The 17485-nt window shown below is 37.4% G+C and overlaps 1 protein-coding gene across 2 annotated transcripts in view; it reads left to right on the top strand.

Moving 5' to 3' along the window:
* scube3 (signal peptide, CUB domain, EGF-like 3) overlaps positions 1-17485 on the top strand; it is a 118904-nt gene that overhangs the window by 13546 nt on the left and 87873 nt on the right. For both annotated transcript variants that reach the window (XM_015046740.1, XM_015046741.1), the window contains exon 2: positions 12606-12728. In XM_015046740.1, coding sequence (XP_014902226.1) covers positions 12606-12728 — 123 coding nt within the window. The remainder of the gene's footprint in view (positions 1-12605; positions 12729-17485) is intronic.

A 17485-nucleotide genomic window follows, 5' to 3' on the forward strand; every position in this document is an offset into this window, starting at 1 on the left:
TATTCTGATGTTTCCAGGCTTTGGTTCTTTCTGTTTCACTGAGAGGACTATGAAATGTTTATGGAAGTGCTGACAGATTGAAGAAGCTGGCACAAAGATTCAGTGTATGCTGGTGTGAACTGCCACCCATAATTGACACAATAATATGGCTCTAGTATATACAGCGCCCTCTACAGGAGTACGAAGGCCTATTTTTAGTTTGCCGGCTTATTCAGAGTTCAAGTTATCCTGAACTTTATCAAGGTTTCCTGGCCTTCGGAAAAGAAGCGGACCTAGACTAAAAGCTGAATAATAGTCTCATCTGACCAGATCAAATGGTTCCAGTTAGTTTTAGTGGTGTTTAGCAAACTCTTCACACTTAAACTTTTTACACAGACACCTGGTTCACATGTGGATCATTTTAGCCATTTCCTGACTTCTAATGAATACCACACACTTTCTCTTGTCTTTTCCATTTTCAACAGTGGCTTGTTAGACTGGCTTCTTTATCATTTCTTATGCATATCTCGTGGGGGTAAAGAAATCTGAGTCAGTGGAATCAATGGAGGATATCTTTTGACTAACTTTTGACTTTATATTTTACAATAAAATACTTTTCGCATATAAGCAAACTATGGACGCTCACTCCCCACATATCAAACCTACTGCTAACAGTGTGACATTGCATTTAAAAATGTTCCCAACATTTGATCTTTTTCTCAACTTTTTGATTTTATTCTTCAAATCTAATATCAGATTTATTCCAGATAATTTAACTTTATTTTATGATAGAAAATAAAACTAAATCAGCAAAAAAAAAAAAACATCCCTTTTCTTTCTCCTTGTCACTTTTTTTCTCTTTTGGAGAAATAAAGACTTTATTTTTCCCATATGTTACATTATTGAAATGAACAAATAGAACAATAATTTGCATAAGTTGGAATTTGACACAATTTTCCTCAAATTACTAGATATTTATTTATTTTTTTTTGCATGTAACAAAAGTTCTTATAGTACGCCTCTTTGTTTTTTGTGCAACCTTAGTTGGCACTATTCAGGTCTTTGCTTGACTGTAATGCATGGTCTGCATGCAAAATGTGTTCTGGTGCACCTTAACAAAACACTTATTTTGTTGCAGACATTAGCACTAATGAGTGGACCCAAGCAAGAAATAAGCCTGCTTACTTCTTATACTTAAATGCCTTGCATATAATGGCAGAAATTAATGCATTCATAATGTGTTTTACCTCGCCAACTTGTCCTGAATCTCATCTTGCATGTTCCTGTCTATGCCTCTGTTTTCATTGGATTATTCTGAGGCTCAGCGGTCCAAGCAGGGAGGGACATGGGCCTCTGAAGTTGTGATCACAGTATTTGAAAGCCTAGGATCAGTCAGTGGTTATGACTCCTAAACGTTTTAGAGTGTGTGAAGGATGAGTGTAAATATCCCAAATGGAAGCGGTGGATATTTTTATTCAAAACCTTTTAGAGGCTTGCTGGACAGCCAACAGTGTGTCCCTTCATTAGCTCAGAGGGAAAAATGGGCAGTAGTTCTGGTGAGATGCTAAATCTTGTCTCATGTTGACGTATGCATTTCATCTAAATCTTTTTTTTCTTCTTCTTCTTCTTTGTGGTTTGGAGGCTGGCCAGTGTGCTGCCCTGATTGACCTAAAAATGCCCCGGCTTGCTTTAAAGAGTGAAAGCTCCATTGGAAGCACTCTTAAAAATTCTAGTCAATAAACAAAAGGAGCTGTTTTTATTGTCATTCACACTATTAGAAACAACAGGCATTGCATAGAATATCTATTATTATGATTTTAAAACGTATTTAGTTGAGATCTTGAATCTGATTTGTTTGTTTTTCATCTTTAGGTTCACATATAAGCCTGCAGTAACCAGATTTCAGCCAAAGCTTTAAACGTGTTCAATTCATTTGCCTTCTGGACTTGAAGAGGTAAACATCTCTTGTAGTTGGGAGGGACTGCTAGATGAGGACCGAACCACCTGTGAATGCTTTGTGACAGACGAAGGACCCACAAAAGCAACTATTGTTCATTGAAAAGAGTTAATAGCAAAATAGAAATCGAAAAAGAATGCTAGGTAGCTCTGAGTGCTTGGTAAATACAGCCGCTGAGTTAGCAGCGCTGGTTGTTAGCATCACCTGCTAACATTTAAATATGGTGCACTCACTGACAGGAAAAAAATGTGAATCTCTTAGTTTCCAACCAACTAGTTATTGGTCATGACTGGTGGAGGAGAAAACCAACTAATTTCTCGGAGTATTTCTCCTTCTATCTATGATCTTAAAGCTTTTTGTCTGAGCTTAGTTTTTAAATAAATTATTTGTTTGCTGAAGATTTTAAGATTCACTGGGTGATATTTTTACATGCACAGATTTTTCTGATGTCCTGAGGCCATTTTAGAAAATGATTATTTCCAGATATGATGTCTGGATTTAACACAAACAGAGTTGAATGTTGGAGTATTACATTGAAATCCAATTGTTGCTGAAGACCCTCACTCTTTGTTTCCATACAGTGTTTCTGCTCAGATCCTAAAGTATTATTTAGACCTTAACTCTGTCTTGCTCAACCGCAATCTAAACTGTAGTGTAAGTGTGGTTTAAAGATAGATAATTACAATACTTTTCTCTGTAATTATACTCAGTTTGACAAACACTGTGATCACAGGAGCACTCTTTTAAGGTATTGAACTCAGTAGCCTTCCTCTTCTACCACAAAGAGCTGATGAAAAGGAATCTGAAATGGACCCTGTGGGGGAAAAAAAAGGGAGTTTTACTTTGCTTTTCCTCCACATATATCTGTTATTCTAACAATTTTTATTGCTCCCGTAAAGAGCATCAGTCATTTTGGTGCTATAGACTAATATTTAGAAACTGCTTGCAGGCAGCGTACGCTCAGCTACAATATTCGGGTCTCCAATCAGTCTATTTCTGTCTCCGCAGCACGGTTGATGGGTCGAAAGGGGAGCAGGTTTGGGGCAAAGCAAACAGTGAGGGTCTCAAAACTCCAAGTAAACATTACCCTGCATATGAACTGCACACCTTTGGGCCTGCAATTCTCCCACACACTCACACTTGTGCTCCAGCTTCTCCAGTCTCGTTCCTGGTCACACACTCTTCAGCCGGCCCAGTTAAATGCGCTGCTTATCCTGGGGCCTTCCCATAAATCAGGGAGGAAACACACCTCTGACAAGGTCTCACCTCCACAGCCAGCAGCCCTTTTAGGCACCTCTGACTCTAATGTGAGGCCTGGTTTTGAAAGAAAAAGAATAGGTTTACACTGAAATGCTCTTAACAGCTTTTGTTAAATGTAATTTGTTTGATTCAGCCACAGTTGGGAGCAAAATAATGACGCCCTGCTGAGTATTTACTTCGTTCAAAAGAAACATTCACATCGTTGTCTTCCTTGTTTATTTGTCTCTGGAAAAGAAAGTAAAGTGATTACAGATAAACAAATTAACCTCACACGAAAGATATGTTGCACTTGGTCTATGCGAAACATACAACATCACATCTTAGACTCCTCTGTCCAAAACTCTAGACGTTCTGGTCTTTGTCTTCATTCTTTCTGGCAAACTTGTTGTTGGAGAGCAAAGATTTCCTTCTTACTCGCCTCTGAGGAATATTAAACGTTCTCCATCGATTTATGATTGCACAGGAGTTCACTTTCACATCAACAGTTTTGTGTGAACTTGCTTGGACAATCAGAGCTGGGCATGTTGGTGGTTGTTTGTAACGTCCTCACTTGTGTATTGCTTTCTACTCTGTGGAACGGCTGCATAAAAGGATTTTAAATTGCTTATCTAGCTAAAGCTGCTAAAGTTTTCTTTCAAACAACTCTTGGGATGTCACCATGCTTCTCACTCTGACGTAAAATGCTAAGAGCAGACAAACTAAAGTCTTGGGTTGCGTTGACACCAAAAGAGTTATGCACGTCAAAAACGCAGCTGATGCTTCGAGTTTGATGCGTCAGAATGCAGACGCTTGGCATTTTGTTCTACACCTAGCATTTTGTGCTTCAGGCACGTCTGCTTTACATTCAAAGTCTACGTGGAGGTGCGTTGAGGGCGTGTCAGACGCGTGTACATTGCTCTAGCCGTTGTTTTTCCGATGCCGGCCGATTTGTCGGACGCGTCAAACGCTCAAAACGTTCCCAACGCTTAAAATCGCGCCGCATTGGACGCACAAAACGCACCACGATGAACCCCAAATGGACTTTGAATGTTAACCAGACGCGCCTTGCTGTGAACGCACCACTGAATGTGAAACAAACTTCTCATCTTACGCACCTGATGTCATTCATCGAAAGCAGGAACAGATGTAGAGGTGACCTAAATTACTTTTCCTTTAGATTTTATTATTTAATATTACTTGAATGAATGTTATTAATCAGCATTGTTAAAAAACACATTAAAAATACATATCCAAAAAAAAAAAAAAATATATATATATATATATATATATATATATATATATATATATATATATATATATATATATATATATATATATATAAACCCAACCAAATGTCCTAATTTGTCATGACTGTGTAAAAACGCCCTGCCCTACTGTCATCAGTCTGCTTTGCTGAGGAAAAAGATGTACGTCCAGGGATTTAGTGCAAGTCTAACAGCAAATTTTAAAGTTTTATTGAGCAAGAAGTACATCATGTGTGAATCACTTCCAGGCAAAATGTTTTTCATTATTCTACGACTTCCTCTCATCCAACAAAATCATTAAATTCAATATTCCAAGGATGTCAGTGGGTTTAAACAAAGACTCGCACCATTTGTGGCTTTAATATGCTTAAGTGCCTGAACCAGAGGAGCACTTCAAGAGCAGCAATATTCAAAATGACACTATCCCTGGAGGAAACTGTTTAAACATCTGAGCTGTTGCCCAACATGTCTTTCTACTTTAGTTGTTTTGACGTTGTTTATCCATCCTTGTCTCAAAGCGCCGACTTCATTCTCAGCCGCTTCAGCTTGTTTCCAACAACTGTGATTCCTCAACACAAAAGAATTAAACTCTCAATGAAAAACACAATCTTTTCATCTCGGCGCATGAGTCAATTACCAAACAGCATTACTGAACACATTGTACTCAGAGGATCGTCTCCTGGACTGGAGCAAAAGCTGTATTGGTTCTGACATGTTTATTTCCATGGCAAAGCCTCTTTGGCTTTCCAGCAATACCAACACATGTAGCTTTTGTTGTCCATGTGTCTGCTGGAAGGCTCCCAGTCGCCTTCATGGCTTGATTTTTAAACAGTGCTCTGACAGACGTGGATTATTCAAGTTTATGGGGCCAGCATTTCTTCAGTTGTATTTATTTGATTTTCCTTGGCTGAAATCAAAGACAGCGGGAGAGTGTGAGAGGAGTTTTAACATTTAACAAAGGTGTTTTATCACTAACCTGGGAACTTTGAACAATTTCAATTGGCTTGACCCAGCCAGTTCTTTATTCTTACGTCTAATTAAGGCACAACAAAATAGCCCCATAGTTGAAAAATCAATTGTTAAACTCGGTCCTTCTCCTTATAGAGTGTCACCTAACTTAGTAAAATGTTCAGCTCTGGTAGTTGCTAAACGACTGGTGAAGAAAAGCAAATGAGTAAACCTAGGAAAAAAAACAGCCTTATTGCTCCATGTGGATGCTGCAGATGTTGATGCAAAAGACTGAATTGTCCTAGCAAACCACCCAACATGTGTACTTCATTTAAAGATAAACACGAGGCAGAAGACGTAACATTACGTTTGGCATCAGTGGCACTGAAGAGATAGATGAAGTACTTCAGATGTGGAGCTTTATCAAAAATCTTAGTTGCTGAAGGTATTAGAAGTCCTCTGTCCATCTATGTTGTTTTTACAAATCTTGAAATTTCTATTTGTCCTTGTTAGTTTCCAGCGTTTCTAGTCTATTTACAGTGATAGACTGGAAATTCAACTGGATTTCAGTTTATAAATCACATCTTTCTAAGGAAATATATTTAGTTGTTAATTTTGCAGCCAACTTTCTATGTTAAGAGAAACACGGATGAAGAGAGAATATCTCTTTAGTTGTGCTAATCTAAGAGATGTGAAATAAGACACATTCGCTATAGTGGATCCTTTTGTCTAGCAAAAATGAGACAAAGTTAAATAAAATGACTCAGTTGATGGCTCGCCTCATATATAGGAGACAGATAACCTCAGAAACCCTGGACAAGGTGTAGCTTATGTTGAGAGAAACATAGTCACTTGCAGCAATAACTGCAGTTAATGCATAAATTCTATGTTGGACAAGATAGCCAAGTGAGAAAAATGGTAGTATGCCCTCCAGCCCATAGCTCGAGATAACCTAAGTCACTCCAACTATAAGTTTTGTCAAAAAAAAAAGAAAAGAAAAGAAAGTTTTAGGTGCAGTCTTAAAGGTAGATAGGGATTCTGCCTCACAGGCTGAACCTGGGACCTGGTTCTCCAAAGGAGACTAAACAAACTTTTTTCTACTTTTAGAAAATCTGATTATTATGAGACTTTTACACAATAAGTAGATTTTTAAATGGCATGCTGCATTTAACAGAGAGCAAATGAAATTGAGCTAGAAGAGGAAACATGATATCTTCTTTCAATTCTCGTCAGACCTCTTGCTGGAGGAATTTGAATTGGATGAAGGCTTTCAGCTGAATTTTTGGGGCCTCTTGATAGTAAAAATTGCAATAGTACAGCCTGAAGTAATGCATTGACTAGTTTGTCTGTGTTAATCTCTGACATGTTTGTAATGTTGGCACTCTTGCAAAAGTGAAAGGAGAATCTCTTTTCATTTCCAGTACCATTTTCTTCATATGAGGATGATTCATGGATTTTTCATTAGCTATTGGTTTCCGGTTCTTACTGTTTTACTAGACTTGTGTTGAACAGAATAGCAATTTATTGGAAATTATGTGTAAATTGTAACTTTTCTTAAATACCAAACAATGTATAGTAGATATTATACAATTAAAAATATTACTATATCCCATACATTTCCAGAATAAAAATCAGGAAAGACAGAAAAAGGACTAGGGTATGACATGTTCTTACATTAAATCTTTATAAAAGATGTTTTTTTTTTTTTTTTTTTTTTTACATATTTGTTAAAACTGTTAATGTGTCATGTCAGGATGGTATGAGACAGATAATCAGTGAAAAAACAAAAACAAACCAAGCTTCTCTGCCTTGTCCCAGTGCTAACTAGAAACAACCAATCAGAACTAGGAGGAGAGTTTTAGCGCTGTCAATCATGCTTGTGTACTTTGTTGTGGCCCAACCACTTTAGGTCTAGGGGAAAAAATGATTTTTCGCATTGGACCAGGTTGTTTTGAATAAATATTTTCTTATCACTATATTCTCTGGTTATTTGATCTGATATTCAGAGAAAAAATTAACTTTCTTCTTACTTAAATGTTTTAATGATTTTGTCCTGCTGCACCTCTGAGCTTCTTCTCTACCCCTCAGGTCAGCCAACCAGCAGCTTCTGCAGGTATTGAAGTCCAGGTGAAAATTTCAGAAGGGTCTGCACCTGCTCTGTTGTTGCCCCTCGAATGTGTAGTAACTTGTCGCTGCATGTTGGAGAGGTTCCTTCTGAGCCTGCTTTTAAAACTTGTCTAAAGATCTATTTTTATTGTTCAGCTTCCAACATCAGTAACAGTTTGGCCTTATTTGTTCTTTCATGTTTTGTTTTGTTTTATTGCACTTCATTTTTGTCAGTCATACTATATTTGTTATATATGTTTTTCTTTTTAATGTATGCAGTTATGTGCAGCATTTAGTTTCCGAAGTGCTTTATGAACAAAGTTGATGTAATATGATATTAAAAGTAATTTGATGATCTAAAACATGCAAGTGTAAGGAAAAAAAAAGGCAAAAGCAGAAAAAAAACCTGCGAGCTGGCAAATATCTTTTTACAGCACCGTATATTTAGTTTTAAGCTCCTGCAGTTTTAGAAACAGGGATTTACAGCATGGTTGCACTGTGAAATACTGGTTAGCAATGTAACCGCGTAACTAAACTGTCTAAAGTTCATATCTCTATGCTGAGTTTTCCTTCCTTCTCAGTGGAAGTGTGTTTTCAGTTCTGTTTTCTTCCACACTGAAACAAAAATGCGTGTTTGGGTAATTTGAATTATCTTCGTAGTTAGTGTGCCTGTCTTCCATCCGCCTGCGTTGTTTGTGTTATGAACGAATAAGTTTTAGTGTTGACTCCATGTTTTATTTCTTGAGTCCTGGAAATAGACACTTCAACTCTTAGGAACTGAGGAATCATAAATTAAAGGTTAGCTGCGTGATTTTACTAGCTCAGGTGGTGTTGGCAAACACAGAAGCTGTATTATTTAATGCCCTACATGGGCTACAGACTGCTGTCTGCTATCTCCAATTTCTGTGATGCCAAGCATCAACACAGAAGTTATATAACATCCCAAACTCTTATAAGCTGAAGCGCAGAGCTGTTATTTTGCAGCCAACAGGCAATAAAAGCATCAAACACGATTAGAATTTTAAACAGAGAAGGAGAGGGATGTTCTGAATACACAACAGTCCGTGTTTGTCAGTTTGTGATATTTATGCGATCATTGCAGTATTCATTCTGAAAAATGAGACTGCTCTCCAGGTGAGTCCTTCATCCATCTTCTGCTAAATTTTTATGCCAAATTCAGATTTTGAATGCATTTGAACATGTGAGTGGTCCTTGCAGACCAGAAAGATAAAGTGAACAAGTTCTCCAGAGGGGAACATTAATAACACGATGAAAAGACAAATTCTTTCAGTTTCCGCAACAATGAATCTCACCACAGAGATTTGGCACCAAGAACCCTGACAGTAAGACAGATATGTTGCTGTGATTAATACCTCTTCTATTAAAAAAATAAAAAAATACTTCCTCACCCCGTGTGCCCCTGCTCATAGCCTAGAAGACATGAGATGGGACAGAAGAGCCAAGCTAAAGGGCTAATATCCCTCTTCCATAATAATCAATGTGAGGTTGACAAAGGTCCTGCAACAAGCTGTGGAAAATTGCAAAATATGTGCCACCTACTCAGAAACGGTGCTACATACTACAATACACCATAAACTCACAAATCATTATTGGAAAACACTTTAGATCCACCGCTGTACGGTGTCAGGTTGGATTTCATTGTAGAGACAAAAGAAAACAAATGGTTAACTTCTGTATGCACCCTTTTCCAAGGTTAGAATGATAAAAGAGATAATACCATAGAGATATGGCATTAACCATGCAGACACCATGTGTTCTGAGAAATGGTGAAAGATGTACTCTACATAACTGAACCACATTTGTTTGGGGGGGTAGGGGGAATCTTTTAGATATGGTAATACTCTATTTATTTATAAAATATTAGATTTATTTCTGTACCTGTTGTAGTTTAGTTTAATTTAGGGTTATTGAGTAACACCAACTTCTGCATCTCGGTTCAGTCTAAGATCTTATTAGGAAACTGCACATGGTTTTCTCCCTAATTCCTCCCTGTGGCTCCCTCACTGTATTGCAATGAAAACTTTTAACATGGCCATAAAACAAAACTTTCCCTAGATTAATGCTGTAAAAGGCAGATCTATAAAGCTTCTGATGGAACTAGAGAAAGGCCTATTTATTCTAAAGCCATGAAGTCTCTTAATTTGCACATGGAGTTGAAAAGTATTTATTTATTTTTTTTTGTACCTGGCTTTATTTGTATGTTTTATTTTTTTTTATAAAATGTAATTTCCACAGTTCGGAAAACAGGGATTTTTCTCTTGTGATTGTTAAATGAAATGTTCTAAGGTTAACAAGTGAAAAACAAGACGAAAAAGAAGTTGATACCTCTCTCCGGATTACTTTGGAAAATGAAGCCAAAGCCTCTAGCAGAGCATATTGGGCCCCGGAGATCCAGGTTTAGGGACCACTGCTTTATACCACGTTCCTGTTGCCATTTAATATAGAACAAATCATTTATACCAAACATTTAAGCAAAGCCACCGCTAGTTCAAGAAACGAAAGGCTTTCGAAAGGCCTAGTAAAGACTTGAACCCAATTGAGGAGTTGTGGCACGACCCTAAAGAGGATGTTCATCCTCGAGATCGCTCCACTGTGGCTGAATGAAAACAATCATTCAAACTAGAGTTGTTCAAAATTTGTCCACATCAATGTAAAAGACTTGTTACTAACTGCAAACGCTCGATTGGATGAGATCACAATTTTGTGGGCTCCTCAGACTCTGGACTGTCTGTGATTTTTTTTTTTTTTTTTTGCTCCTATGTGGTGGTGCCTCTTCCCTTTGCAGTTGTGTGACTGAACACAGAGCTTACAAATTTGAAGCGTGTGTAGGTTTAAAAAAAAAAAAAAGCCCAGCATCATTTTGGTGCACATTCATGCCGAACCGAAAGGTCCATAGTGAAAACCTTGGCTATGAATACATGTACAGTTACACCCTTTAGCAGGAACATCCTGTACTCATAAAAACGCCGTGTTTAGTCACCTCTGGTAGCTCTCCAAAGCAGTCTTGTTTGGTGCGCTGTCGTTTAAACGAATGTGGTCAAAAAGTCATGGTAAAGAATTTAAAATACATTTGATAAACCGTATTGCATTTACTGGCTGATGCGTACAAAATTTTCTTGGAGTTAGATGTTGTGCTGTTGGTGAGAGTTGGATATTAAATTGAATATATAAATCTTTGACATTGGCGGTCAGTGATGATATATCAACACACTGACATGAGCTCCAAAAAGTCTTGACATTCTGCTGCGTTTTTGTCATTTCCCCTCGCCGCCTGCAGGCTTTATGTGCAGAAATAGGCCCATGTAGCTGATACGCTAAGCCCACAGGTTTAGGCTGTAGGTCATTTCCCATTGGGCTCAGGAAACTCCTGCAAAGGGTTTGTGATAAGAGTGAATTTTGAGAGCTATGTAAACCTTATTAGGCCATTCTTCCCCTGTGTGCAGGGGGGGTAATCCCAAACACCTGGGCTAGTTAACTGGGATTCTGGGGGATTAGGAGCTCTGTGGAGGCAAACCTGATCTTGCTTCTGGTTAAACCTATTTCCATTCTTGTCTGTTTATATTCACTTTTTTGTCATTTCAAATTAGTCCAGGGTTTTAATAACATTTTCTTTTTCTCCAGAGCAACTTTGGGATTTTGGCTAAAATAATCTACTCATGCTTTCTTTCCGGGTAGTTATGGATTTAACATTCGTCTTTGATAAAAGATTGTAGTGAAGGAAATGTATCCCAGACTGCTGGCCAATTATAGTATTAAAAATGATTTTTAATTGTTATCCATTAGTCAACAGGAATGCATGAGCTGATAAGTAGGTTAGTGTTGGCTCCATGAAATTCCTGAAAAAAATTAAGTGAGTAGAAACAATTGATTTACTTTCAGAGGTGCTACATGAATCTTTTCAGATGCATAAACACTTTATGCATCTGAAAATGCAATAAAATATGCAGTTTTCCATTAAACTTTGATTACAATTGGTCCTAGATGTTTTAGTTATAGAGTTGTCGGAGTTGGAGTGTCCAAATCTTTTTGTGTTATAAGAGTGTTTTCAAACTGACATGAAACATTGTTGACTCTGACTGAGAAATAAAGAGCGAGCTTCAGTTTTAATGCTGCAACTGAAAAGCTGATATTTGTTAGGCAGATGAATCCAAGCTCACGTCCAGAACAGACTAACCAGCTAATATCAGTTTGTTATATTTGTCTTACTCTATAAATATCAGTCCAACTTCAGTCTTTTTAATGAAAACAAAAAAAGTTGCAATAATTTCTGAGTTTCTTTACAATAAAAGCAATTCGATATAAATTTGTTTTAATATTTTGAGTGCTGTAGATGCTGTAGTTTTTTTTTTTTTTATTCAAGGTTACAAAACCATGGGAATCTGTAACAGCCCATAGCTATAATATGAGGATGTAAAGAGTTGTTTTTTTTCTCAGTTTTCATTTGTACATAAGTATTCAGCTTCCATTATATCCTCACTGAGGAGGTTTCAGTTCTGCATATGGTGGCTTTTACTCCGGAGCCAAAAGTCATCGAATTGATCAAGAAGTTTCAATTTGAGACAAGAAATTGCATTACTGTGCAAAATCGTCCCCCTCTGCTTATTTGAGCTGCTGTCACACTGATTAGACAGGGTTAATCTACCTTATGACACCATGATGACATGCTGGAAACATTCACTGACATGGTGCCTCTTGAGAGAGGTAGACCGTTTTTGGACAGGAGCCTAATCTTCACTCCAATTCCAATTAATACTTTTTCAGCTTCAGAACTAAGTAGCTGGCGGGTTTATACATTCTTTTTTTCTTTTTTTTTTTTTTTTTTTTTTAGACAAGAACCTGAAGAAGATCTAAATTTCAGAAGTAGGATTTTGTTTGACTAAAAATCGGGGAAATCAATTCAGAGATAAAGCGCACGCAGCAGATTTATGTCTATTGAATGTTGTTTTTGTTGATTCTCCATCTTCCAGGATGTGCTTTATCTTCAAACGCTGACGGAAAAAAAAAAAAAAAAAAAAGCTACTGGACCCAGCCCCCATCGGGGGGTTTCTGTAGCAGCTTCCTTACTGCCCTTTCTCCCTGCTCTTTCCTAGATGTGGACGAATGTGCAGAGGCTCTAGACAACTGCAGCATCGATGCCATCTGTCAGAACACCCCAAAGTCTTACAAATGCATTTGCAAGTCTGGCTACAAAGGTGATGGCAAACACTGTGAAGGTAAGTCCCACAGTGCCTGATGTGTGAGATTTAAACCACTGCAACCCTCTGTGCAAGCCTGCGAGGCGTGTTGAGAGCACTGCGATGCATTGCCCTGCACAGCTTTATATACGCTTTTAAGGTCCAGTGACAGGCTTGATAAGAGGTTCTGTCTCAGCTGAAATAACTCATTAGCTTCGCAATTTCCCCAACGAGGGAGGAGGACCAACCAAGAAAGCTACAACCGGAGGAAAGTGGAAGCCAGGTGCAGAGTGCTCCTTTGTGACAAGGTGAAATGAAGCAGTAAATTTCCTACACATGTTTGAGGAGAAAATTAAGATAGCGGCTGAAAACGGCAGTCGGAGGCCCTGCCAAGCTGCCGGGGATATTTGCGCTGCCAGCGGCAGGACTTTCAGCCTAAAACAAGTTTGTTTTTGTAGCCTCTTTTAATGTGCTCAAAGCCCTCAGATCATTATATCCAACCATTTTTATTACTGCCTTTATAAAAACCATATTTCACAATACTGTTTGTTTTAAACCAGCATTATTCTTTCATGTATTCGACTGGGTACGTTTCATGGCCTTGCGCCTTGGGTTGTAAAAGTTTGTTTTATTGAGTCTGTTGTAAAATATTTCAGTTTCCATTGAAGTGTAGGGTAGTTGAGCTTCTTAAGGACGCGAGAAACAACATTTAAAAGCAACATTCATCAAATTAGAACATATCAAAGTGTTGCATCAAATCTTGGTACAACTTATAAAAGAACCCTTTTTGGCTGACAGCAGAATCACCTTTCACAACAAGTTTTGATTGTTCTGCTGAGGTGAGCCATGCAACAATATAAAGAAGATGCACAGTTTTTTTTTTTTTGTTGTTGTTTTGTTTTTTGATGTGGAAGGAAAATAATAGCTTTTAAGTCCTTGTCATACATGGAAATCTCAAACATACGGCATGTGTTTGTACTTTGTACTTAGCCAATACCTTTGGTTTCCAAAGTATTTTGGGACATGTATTTTTAGGATTTAGAGACAACTTTTTGCTTATTCTTCTTTGCAAAATAGCTCAAGATCAGTAAGACTGTATGAAGAGTGACTATGTACATCATTTCTGAAGTCTTCTCAGAGATTCGTGGTTGAATTTATCTCTTGACTTTTAACACAAGAAGATGTTTCGGTCTAACCCATTCGACTGTAGCTCTGGCTCTCTGTTGTCTCTGTATATATATATATATATATATATATATATAGATATATATATCTACTGTCTTAAATCACATTTCCCCCTGAGTAATATTAAAGGTTTGAACTTAACAGCATGGCTAGGTTTCCATAACTTTTCCACATAATAATTCTTGACTTGTCTGGTGTGTTCTTTGGTCATCATAATGCTGTTCTTCCCTTAATGCTCTCTAACAAATCTCCGAGGCAAAGTTATGGGCTATGGAGCCTTAATCTCACCATAAATACAGAACAGATGTATTTATACTGATATTAAATAACACTCAGCTGGACTCTACTTTCTAACTTGGTGACTTCTGAAGGTTTTTATTTGTGAAAAAGCATTAAAAGCGTGTATCATGTTTCTTCCATTAACAGTTATACACTGCTCCGTGTTAGTCTAGCACATAAAGTCCTAATGATATACTCTGTGGTTTATGGCAAAGTTCAAGGCGGATGAACACAACACTGTATGTTGGTAGCACATGTGCAGAAACCTGGGGCGCTGCACAACCCGTCACTCGTCGGCTGCGTAAAGAAATTCCACATATGAGAGCACGGCGATGACAGAATCATAATGTTTGTAAGTTTTCTTTCTCCGATGGCAACAGAAAGATGGACCAGGGTTTGGGAATGCTCAGCAAAGTACAGATTATTTATTAAAGGATTTTCTGTGTGGTCAGGACCCCAAAAATGTGCTACTTTGCTTTCCAGCAGGACAACATAAACTAAACCAAGCTTGAAATGTTAGAAAATAACTCTTCCAATAAAATCTGGAAACCTTGTTTGGTGGAGCAGAAAGGGCTGAATGCTGCCTTTGTACGCCACCTATTTATAGCATTTGGATTTTACTCATTTTAAGCAGACAAAACTGACAATGGTGATTGAAAAAGAAACGTGAAGTAACCTCAACATGATGCTGTAAAATGGGAACACTTGCAATGATTTAACCAACAAATTAATCTAAACCCTCAGAGAAATGTCCTCTAAGAGGGGATTAACAGCAGGAATGACCTGTTTTCTGTGGACTACCTTGTGTTAAATGGAGTTATTTTATGTTCTCAGTCCACCTTGTTTGGGCTCCCATACAGGCCTCTCAACACCAATCATAACTCCACTTATGTTGTCATAACAGTCTCCTATCTTCCCATCTCTCCGTCTCATTTTTTTCTTTAATGTGCCATTTCTTCCAGTTTCAACCACTCAATCTCATCCAACTGCCTATATTTCCAGTTTATCGGTGATTTATAGTTCGTCCGTAATGTCATCATTAAAAACAAAGCAAAGACTAATTTCATTCCAGATTCCTTTCTGACTGCATACATGCTTGTGAAATCATTTTGTTTACTTTAATAGCTCCGTCTCTTTAGTGTCCTAGCCAGAAATATGTTTTGTATGACTAGCTGCATATTTTGCCACTGACTTTGTTCTCTGCTTAATGGTAGAGGTTTTTAATGTCCCGTGTTTAGAAAAACGCTGTTGATACTTGTAGAATGCTGCCTGTAATAAAATTCCAAGGGGAGGTGAAAAGGGGATGTCTTGGCATGAATTTGGTCAAAACTTTAGGGCATTAAATATAAAATAAAACCTTGGCTGTCAGAGTTAGGCTTTTAAAGCTGAACAATAAAAGTCAGAAAAATGGTGGCGGGTGTCCAAGTTACATCAGTAGCAGGTGAATCAGCTTTTTGCGTCAGCTTGTTGCTCCTCTGAAGTTCTCGTTAGGGAGGTTGGGAGCAAAACGGGGAAATTTATACTTTTTTAGAATTGTAAGGAATGCATTTTAATGTAATCATTCAACATTTAAAATTAGAAATCTTTTAACAGTATAAAACTTGAAATAGCATTTTGGAGCAACATAATGTATTTTTTTTTGTTCTCACTAAAATCAGTCATCTTGTGTTGGAGGTTCATAGTTTAGACATTTCCCAGCTGAGTGATGATTTGTATGGACTCCTGGAGTTTTACATCTGGAATAATACTGTCTCAATGCAAAATGAATGGCTCTGAATAAAACGGTGTAGCAAATCAGCAAAGTGCTGACAACTTGTTGTCTGCTCACTACTTTAATTTAACTAAGATGATTAGTTAACATTTTACATGTTGTTTTGCACAGCAGGTAGTCATGTGCAAATTTGTCTTTCAGTAAAGTAATATAACCTGATTTTGAACATTTTAGAAAAAATATGACCTTTAAGTATATTTAGTCATGCTAATATGTGTTTATTTATTTATTTCTATTTTTTAGTCATTTTTAACCTTTTCAAGAACAAGTAAAACAAAGAAAGATATACAATGCTGAAAAAAAGAGGACAAAACGAATACAGAAACGGAACATGTCAATGGCAAGAACACAAAGTCTTGAAGTGTTTTTACAAAATTAGCAATTTTTACACCAATCTTGTTAATACTTTGGACAGCCTTGTTTGGATAATACAGTTTTTTCCTGCATAATTTAACTTCAATTTATTGCAGAAAACTTGCCTATTTGTGGATTTTGTCATAGAACATAGGAACATTCATCTTGGAATGCTGAAGTAACTATAGGTGCAATGCTACTTGACACCATCATGGCTGGCGTTTGCAAGGCAATTAATCCCCAATTCGTTTTTTTTTTTTTTTACTTTGGCACTGATTGGCTGTATCCCCAGTAACAGAAATTACAAAGACTGTAGATGTCAGCTTCTGTAATTCTAAGATGGTTTCCCCTGTGCTTGTTAATGAATATTAAAGTATATTTGATATGTGAACTGCAAAAATAGGGAGTTGCAACTGTTTTAACTGTTCAGTATTCACACATTTTAACTGTAAAACTGTACAGTTAAAATGTGTGTAAAACAGACTGTAAAACATTTATATTGAAACATATAATCTCTCCTCTACTTGGTTATTTTGACCAGTTCTGAATTGATTTGGCTTTATGTTTTAGATTAGTAGCCTCCTGACATGTTTGACAAACTATTTTCAGTCTTTTGGCCACAACATTACTTTTAATGACCTGATTTGTCAGACTTCATAATGCCATGAGGTTTACTGGGCGTTGATAAGTTCCTCCACCCGTAGCATCACAGATTCTTCGCCACAGTTAACAGTGAGCATGAGATGCTTCTGGATGTTGTAATCTTGGATTCGCGTCAAAACCAATGTGGATGGATTGTCACAATCAAGCTTGGTTTTAGTCTCACTTCAACAAAGAATTTATTTCTATTGAAAGTCACCACAGCGTTTTGGCAAATGCCACACATTTTCATTTGTGATGGTAGAGCAGAAAGTATGTTTTGTCAGGTCTCAGGTCTGAACACCTGGTTGGCATTTTGATAGTTGTAATGGTTTTAATGAGGATTTGTTGACTCCAAGAAGGCAGTGTGTGCTGCAGTTCTCCAACACAAAGTTTGGGATATTTTCTTTTACCTTTCTTACCACCATTGTGCATATTTGCATGATAAATGAAAGGTCCTGAATCAACCTAGTGACCATTAGCTTAAGTATATACATATCTGGTTCATCTTCCCTTTCAAAGATGAAGTCATATGTTACTAATCAAAAGGTCCTTTACACTCTGATCA

This window comes from Poecilia latipinna, unplaced genomic scaffold (assembly GCF_001443285.1).
Source record: "Poecilia latipinna isolate Pla-1442-1.1 unplaced genomic scaffold, P_latipinna-1.0 Scaffold791, whole genome shotgun sequence".
NCBI classification, from domain to species: domain Eukaryota; kingdom Metazoa; phylum Chordata; class Actinopteri; order Cyprinodontiformes; family Poeciliidae; genus Poecilia; species Poecilia latipinna.